The sequence below is a fragment of the Stylophora pistillata genome, chromosome 2 (assembly GCF_964205215.1).
Source record: "Stylophora pistillata chromosome 2, jaStyPist1.2, whole genome shotgun sequence".
Taxonomy (NCBI): Eukaryota; Metazoa; Cnidaria; class Anthozoa; order Scleractinia; family Pocilloporidae; genus Stylophora; species Stylophora pistillata.
In genome coordinates this window covers 30,240,346-30,248,664 of record NC_142520.1, presented here as the reverse complement: position 1 = coordinate 30,248,664, position 8,319 = coordinate 30,240,346, and the positions used below count along the sequence as shown (strand labels likewise).

At 39.1% G+C, this 8,319-nt stretch overlaps 1 protein-coding gene across 1 annotated transcript; it reads right to left on the bottom strand.

Moving 5' to 3' along the window:
• Positions 1-4,705: 4,705 nt before the first annotated feature.
• LOC148738283 (uncharacterized) lies at positions 4,706-8,036 on the bottom strand. Its single transcript, XM_088749407.1, has 5 exons — positions 7,024-8,036; positions 6,512-6,719; positions 6,267-6,424; positions 5,797-6,149; positions 4,706-5,079 (listed from the first exon to the last, which is right to left on the bottom strand). Exons 2-5 carry the CDS (start codon positions 6,668-6,670, stop codon positions 4,706-4,708), a joined length of 1,044 nt encoding a protein of 347 aa, XP_088605533.1. The 5' UTR covers positions 6,671-6,719; positions 7,024-8,036.
• Between the last annotated feature and the right edge of the window lie 283 nt (positions 8,037-8,319).

Below are 8,319 nucleotides of genomic sequence, written 5' to 3'. Positions count from 1 at the left end.
TCAAAGCATTGTGCCTCATGCATTTGGTGACCACACTGGTTGTAGAGAAACATGGTGTAGATACATGAAAGACCCTTCTCATTATTGTCACAGAGATCTTCCCTATGGCAAAGACCTCCAAGGAGATAGCATTCAATCAGCCCTGAAATCTCTCTTTGATGAATATAGCACAGACATTGTTATAAACAAACCTGCACCTGCAGCAAATCCTCAACGTAACGAGTCTCTGAACAGTGTGGTGGGCTCGAAGAACCCCAAAATTCGCTTTTACAGGGGAAGTGAAAGCAATGATTATAGTGTCCTGCATTGTATCTCAAGTAAATTTAGGTTACAGGTAAATTCCTCAAACTCTAGCGTCACTTAACATAGAGCCAGGTCTTTTCTGTGTAGACGATAATACGAAAATGGACATGAAAAGTTCGAAGGACAAACAAAGGAAATCAACAGTTGCATTCAAACGACGTCGATCACAATTACACAAACACTAGATTTCAGAAACCTCGAGAAACGAGGGTAAAGAAGGTACCATGTAGGAAAGTGGCATTGGCCTGAACCTGAACTCTTCTGCGACAACATTGGAGTTGAACAATTCTGAACTTTCAATCACTGATCTTTATGATATAACCGCTGCTGTCACGAAACAACAAGAACAGTACGAAAATGCAGTTCCGAAATACACTTCGAGACCCACAGTTCAAAAGGAAAAATTTGAAGACAGTAAATTTTATCACTTTGTTTTATTTGACATCGAGACAAATTCAACGGGAAAATAAGCAGAAGTATGTCAGGTCGCTGCCGTGGATAGGTCAGCTAAACAATTCTCATGCTACATTCTACCAACTAGAGACATAGATTCTCACGCGTCAAAGGTCAACAAACTTACAGTTAAAACTGTCAATGGAATCCGCCGACTTTTCAAAGATAATCGACTAGTAGAAGCCTTTGAGTTATCGCAAGTACTTAGGCAGTTCTTAACTTTTTTGAGGGCCAGAATAGATTCAGCTTCAACACGATCCACAAAGCCTGTTTGCACAATCTTGGCTGGACACAACGCCGCCACATTTGATATTCCAATACTTCTTCGAAACGGTGGCGAAAATTTTATCGCGGAGCTCAGTTCCATCAGTTCCATCCGGTTTGCAGACACTCTGACACTGATGAAATCACTCATCAAAAGCAAGCACTCTTCCATCCAAAACGCAGAAGGTAAATTTCCAAAGCCTGGGCATAGTTCTGTTTACGAACATTTATTTCAAACCACCTTTGATGCCCACGACGCCCTGGAGGACGTGATCGCTCTTCGAAGAATCTTGCTTTCGCCTAGGTTGGCTTTGTCTGATGAAATGCTGGTGAACAGAAATTCTGTAATCTCTGTCAAGGACGCCGCCGAAGACCTGAAATATCTTGACAACCGTCATTAGAGACTCTTGTCTTTTCGAGGAAAGCTGTACAACCCAGGTCATGCGGATAGAATAGGCCTTTTGCAACAAACCGTCACGTGACTGATTTTCCCTTAGCAACGCCATACTGGAGGGCAAGCTATTCAGTCTTTCCTTGACAACCAACAAAGCGCGAGTGGGCGGAATAGATACAAAGGTAAGGTTAAAGGTCTCTTAAGGCGTTTGTTTGTCATAATGTCACAAGAAAACAATAGGACAATATCTCTTTAGAATTTTTACATACAACTGAACTAGTCTTGGACTGAAATCAGTCACCAAAGGCCGAGTTTCAGACTCGTGAAGTTTTAGCACTTGCTCGCTTGAAGCGATAGCAATGGCGTCAACGTCACCCAAAAATCGCTGTGATTCATTCTACTTTAGTGCTGTGTTACACGGATATTTAAGCCTTTAGAACGAAAATATTGAGTGATAGTTTGGTTTGAATTTCAGGGTGGATAGTTTTGCATTATATGGCGACTGCTGGTAGCCAAGCTCTTTCGACTGAACGCGAAGGTGAGTTTCTGTAATTGGAGGTAGGCTTCTTGCTCACAACAAAAATGCTAGCATATTTGATTGCAGTCTCGTTGTTCAGGGGCGAACTCGAATAATTTTTCTTATATTCACAGGTGTGGAGTCCAGAGATTTGAGCAAATTTCCTGGTATTTCTTTCGGAGAAGTTGAAAGTTTTGCTCAGAATGCGTCGGGATGCGAACATACAAGGAAAGCCTACAAGTTTTTCGCTGAACCTGGCTACCTTCACGATAAGAAACGTAAGTAAAGTCTGGGATATCCTAAATTCTAATTGTGCAAATATAACTTTAAATAAAATCGTCGGGTGTTAGTTAATATTAAGGTAGAGGAAATCCTTGTGGACTAAATGACTACAAAATAAATATATATACAAATAAGCTTAAGATCAAAATACCAAGAAAATTTCATAACATTGAAAATTAAAATTTGTCCAGAATTAACAACTCGAATATTGTTTTGTTTAGGTAAAGTATATAATTAATTTGGAGATATTTGCGGTTCTAAGTTAAACAACAGCCTGTTTTTTAAATTTTTGGTTGCGTTAACACTGTACATGCAACCAAGAAAGATGAATGCTAGTTGATTAAGCTTTCAGTAGATGACAGTTTACAAAATATATTTTTATCTTTAGTTAACATTATTGCAGTGCTTTCTGGACAAAAGCATTACCAAACTGAGTCTTGTTTTTTGCAGTTCAGTATTCTGCTAACCATGTCAAAGTAACATCAAAGTGCTACAGATCTATGAAAAAGAGTGAGCCACCACACATACTCAGTGTACAGATTGGCCTTGCAGACAAGAGCATTTGTGGAAAGTGTTCCTGTGTGGCAGGAGCTAGTGGATACTGTCATCATGTGGTTGGATTGCTCTTTTACATGTCCCACTGCAAACATCTTGGGCTAAAATCGCTGCCAGATGAACTTACTTGCACTAGCCTGCCACAGATGTGGAGTGTTCCTCGACAGAGAAAGATTGCAAACAAGGCTATTCAAGATGTAATGGTTAGGAAGCCAGAAGCAGAGGCAGATTACACCAAGTTTGTTAAAAGTACCCTGTACAGTCCTACAACTGCTTACCCCCTAATGCATGCTGAAATGATGACATCTCTCAAGCCACAACCACTTATGGCAACTGTGTTACCATCAGCTAGTAAAATGCCATCAATATCTCCAGTTGCTACTTCCTTTGGTAATGCTGCTCGGGGCAGTGTACTTTCATACCAACAAAAACTATCAAAAGAGTATATCATTAAGGACTACTCTTGTACATTTTTTCCAGATCTGCCACTTGAAACAGCTGGTGAAAGATTTACTAACAATGTTTCAGTTTGTTTAAGTGCTGAAAAGCAAGCTGCTCTAGATTCTCTGGGTTTAACTAGAGATACTGCAATCCAGCTGGAACAACAGACAATCTCACAGAGTAATAATGAGATGTGGTATCATCTCCGAGAAAAACGGATAACAGCGAGCAAGTTCGGAAAAGTTGCCAAAAGGAAAACAAATTTTGAATCACTGGTCACCCAGCTGAATCCAAGCCGGCGAGTGGTTACTGCAGACATGCAAAGAGGTATCGACATGGAGCCTGTTGCTGCGATGGTATATGCTAATACTGCAAAACAGGGAAAGGTCAATTTGTTTCCATCTGGGCTGATAATAAACCCTAGGTCACCATGGCTTGGTTGTTCACCAGATAGGAAAGTGTATGACCGCTCAGCTGAGGAGAACGGTTACCTCCCATTTGGACTTTTCGAAACCAAAGTTGTCAAGGAAGGCTCAACTGATTTTGATGGAGTACCTTATCTTTACAAAAACCCTGTAACCAAGCAGCTATCACTGAAGAGAAACCATGAATACTATTACCAAGTGCAGTGTCAGTTGGGCCTTTCTGGACTGGAATGGAATGACTTTTTCTGTTATATCAATGAGACAACTTTCTTCTGTGAAAGAATTTATTATGATGCAGAATTTTTTCAGACTGCCAAAACAATGTGGATGCCTTCTTTTTTGATTTTTATTTGAAGTAATAGGAACCTTGAAATGTGCAAACTCCTAATAATTTCTGTTTCAAGTACATACTAGCTAGTATTATTATTATTATTTGTACACAGAATGAACTTAAAAGAAATTAAATGAACAACAATAAGTTGGTTATGCATGTTCAAGCTTAAGTGTATTGTCCTCAAGACTTGATGATTCGGCAGTAATCTATTACTGTGTCAAGGTTTTGTAACACTTAGAACTCTGATTAAGATGTTTTCTTTTATTTCAGTTTCTCAATACAAAGAAACTGCATTAATGCATACTATTGAAGACAGATATTCCCACTCTTACAAGATTTTAATACCACTAATGTATTTAAGGGGGATGAAAAAAATTGAAGTCTTTGCATGGATTGAATAAAATTCACCAACTACAGATATAAATGTTTAATAATGAACTGTTGGGTCTTCAAGAAACATGTTTGCAGTTGTACAATGAAATAAAAATTCATCCTGGCAAATTTCTTGCAACTATACTCCCTTAAAAGTATTGGTCAATCTCTAAGGTTATTTACAATGAACCAATAATTGTTTCTTGTCGCATGACCTTTTATTGCCTAAGGCATAGCCTGGATTTGTCACAGTATTGATTGTACACTATCTAATTCCTTTGACAGAATTTTGGTTGTAGGCTTTCCACAATGTTTACCATAAAGTAAAGTGGGCTAACTATGTTTTTCTCATGTATTATCTATCCTTATGCTGATGACATTATCAGTGGTCCCTGGAAGTTCACTAATAAGCAAATTACTGTGTAAATTTGATTAATTGTACCCATTAAGTTGAGAGGGATATGTGAATCAAAAATGTGGAACTCTTTAATTCTCGGTATCGCCCTCTCAACGTGGATTCGCAGTTTGGCAATTTGCTTTGTCTCTTGGACTTGTTGAGCACTAAATTGGCCACTGTAATGAAGAAATGGAGGAAGGTTTAAACTTATCCCTTTTTCCCTTAGCATATCACCTATGTCAAAGCCCTTGTCAGCCATCACAGTGTCTCCAGGTTCTAAAAGATCTAATATTCCTGAAACTCTAGTTATTTCTTTATCTGATATAGATCCAGTGTAAAGGGCTGATACAAAAGTAATAGCTCCATGAGGGGCAATACCTACTAGACCCTTAAGCGTTGTGTTGCTCTTGTAAGTAGAGTACAACTGCGATTGTAATAATAGGGATGAAGGTGACTGAACATAAATTTCTGTGCAATCCAGTATTATCCTTGTTTTTGGGTACAACCTCTTAAAACCCTCTGTCATGTGCAAATCTATCTCTTCCCTACTTGGCCAGATAACCTGGTTCCCCAGAAAAAAGTACAAAAAGTTTGCCCAAGTTATAACTTTCCTACTTACAGTAGCAATGTGAATGTTAAACCTATCTGCTAAGTCTTGGGCAAAAAGACCTACCCTTACCCTTACAAGAAATAAAAAAAACTCATCGATAAGAACCATTGTCCTTGCAGATGGCCGACTCTCCTGGACATTGTATTGTATTGTAATCTTTATTTAGACACGAACAATTCATCAGCCTATAAAAATACATATCACATACGCTAAGATATTTAAAATTAAAACTACATACTATAACACTAAAGCTGTTTTCCGTGAATGCCGTGCGTTAGACTTTAAAAATGTCATTGATCTTACGTTTAAATAACCCCAGAGACTCTGTGTTCCTTATATCGCGTGGTAAACTGTTCCATAATGTGGCGCCATTGTAGCTAAAGCCTTTTCTGTAATAATTAGTGCGCGGTAGTGGAACATTAAGCTTATTTTCAGAGTCCCTTTCATACCTGCACTGTAGATGTAAGTCATTCGTTCAGCTGAGGGCTCTAACAAACTATATACCTTTAGAAGATGGTTATAACTGGGAAATCCAGTGTAGAATTTTATACTATCATCGTCTGCCTGAAATCTTTGAAGCCCAAAACGTGAAATGTCAACTTGGATTTGTAGAGCGCTGATCTTAGCCTCTGCTGCAACCAAATCCCTCTGGGAAGACTTCAGGAGTCCCAGGGCAAGTTCTAACGCGGCCTCTGCGGCTTCAGCATCTGCTTTGGCTGCAGCTGTTTCTGCTTGTGCAACTTCTAGCTCTGAGGGGCCTTCTTCCTCAACAGACAAGTCACTCTTTTCAGACTCGCGTAGCCTAGAATCAACATGATGACGGATTAGGATTGATTTAAATTAATTTCCATTAATTTACTTACAATGTGCTATTAACATCTTAAGTGAAACCACAAAGCAGATGACTAGAAAGCCTTACACTACTCGATGAAGTGGTCTCCTTTCTTTCCTCTCCTTGGACCAGTAAAATATAATAGGTTTTACTCCTTCTTCTAAAAGTCGTCGACCGTTGTTATCCGGAGGCTTAAAATCGCTCGGTTTGAAATGCTGAGAGCACACCCTCGTGCTGTCAGTTATCTGAGAAACACGAAAGAACCTTTAATTTTGAAAGCTAAGCTTAAATGTCAAGCTCCTTGCCAGCACAAAAAAAAAACACTGATTTACCTCAAAATATTCTCCTTTATCTCTACGGATATTGTTCACCCAGCCATCTCTAAGCTCTTTCTTGGAGTGTGGCGGAAATCTGTGAAACGATAACTTATTTTCAAGGTCGTAACGCTTATCTGCATTGCAACCAGGAACACAGCAATGAAATTTACTCATCGTGACCACCGTTGCAAGTTGCCCTAGATAAAACTCGTCAGTTCTTCACCTGCCGGCATAAATTAAATTCAAACAATCCAGTCAAAACCCTGAAACCAAACTTTTACTTAAAAAAAGCGATCAAGTCGAATTATTAAAATGTAATCAAGGAGATTTTTCGGTTAGGTCGCTGCCATTGCTATCGCTTTAAGCGAGCACGTGCTAAAACTTCACGAGTCTGAAACTCGGCCTTTGGTGACTGATTTCAGTCCAAGACTAGTTCAGTTGTATGTAAAAATTCTAAAGAGATATTGTCCTATTGTTTTCTTGTGACATTATGACAAACAAACGCCTTAAGAGACCTTTAACCTTACCTTTGTATCTATTCCGCCCACTCGCGCTTTGTTGGTTGTCAAGGAAAGACTGAATAGCTTGCCCTCCAGTATGGCGTTGCTAAGGGAAAATCAGTCACGTGACGGTTTGTTGCAAAAGGCCTATTGCTGGCAGTGGCTTAAGATATGAGGATTTAAATAATTTGTACCAACGATTTGGACGGAAAGGTCTTGTGTGTATTTTGACGAGACCGCCATTGTCCAGTCGCTCATCGCTTCCAAGGGTCACAAACACGACGAGAATAGTCTCCGCAATTTTGAAACACTTCGAAGAGATTTCCAAGGATTCTGCGGCATAGTAAATTAAGGTATGTTCTCAACTGACTTTCAGGTCAAAAGCAGTTTGTACAAAAACGTCAAAGATAATGACCGCCCGTGTTTACACACTTGTTCTCGACAAAACCGCGTGGTTCGAAAGTTCGCGCACGCTCAAATAGCGATCTTGGCGAGTTCCTATTCTGATCACGTGGTTGTCATTGAGGTAAGAAAATAGAAAGTTCCCCCTCAGATTTCTCGTATTTCGTTCGGTGAAATTCCTTAAAATTTGGCAGAGATGTTATACCCTTTTAGCTTTCCTTGCTGTGAATTTATCAGAAAAATTTGTAGGACAGGTTTTTCGCTCAGCCAAAAAACAACAAAAATGTTAAAAGCGAAAAAACTACCTTGACAACCCCTATTTTTTTCGATTTCAAAAGTTTCGTCTTGTCAGACTCTACCCGGTCGGAGAATAATAGAAAATTTTACCGAAGGAAATTGAAGAAAATTGAAATCAAAGTCAAACAGACGTCAAAAAATGGCGATATTTGAGTAGTTTTAATTTGGGACTAAAAGCCTTGACTTCAGAGGTGACTGTTGTACAGCAAATTTAGGCCCTTGTTTTTTATGTTTCAGTAGCTTTGATTTGAAAAATAGCAAAAACAACGAGAAAAATTAACTTTCGATTGATGTCACTGGCGCGCGCTTCGTGATCTTGCATAACCCTATTGAGCCACCTTAAAGCGATAATTAGGCCGAAGCTAAACTATTACTCACTTCTTTGGCTATTCCTTAGAGCATCTGATCGGCGGAAACTGGAGATGATACAGGAGAAAGAACAGTGCATACGAACATCTGTTAAAGAAAGCAGGAATACCTACTTTACGTAATAGAAGACTGCAAGACCTGATGGTGTTAATGTTCAACCTACAATTTACGTACACCAGACTTGTTATACTGAGACAATACAGTAACCTATGGAAAGCATTCTATCGGACATCTAAGGCCTTATTTATGGTCCAA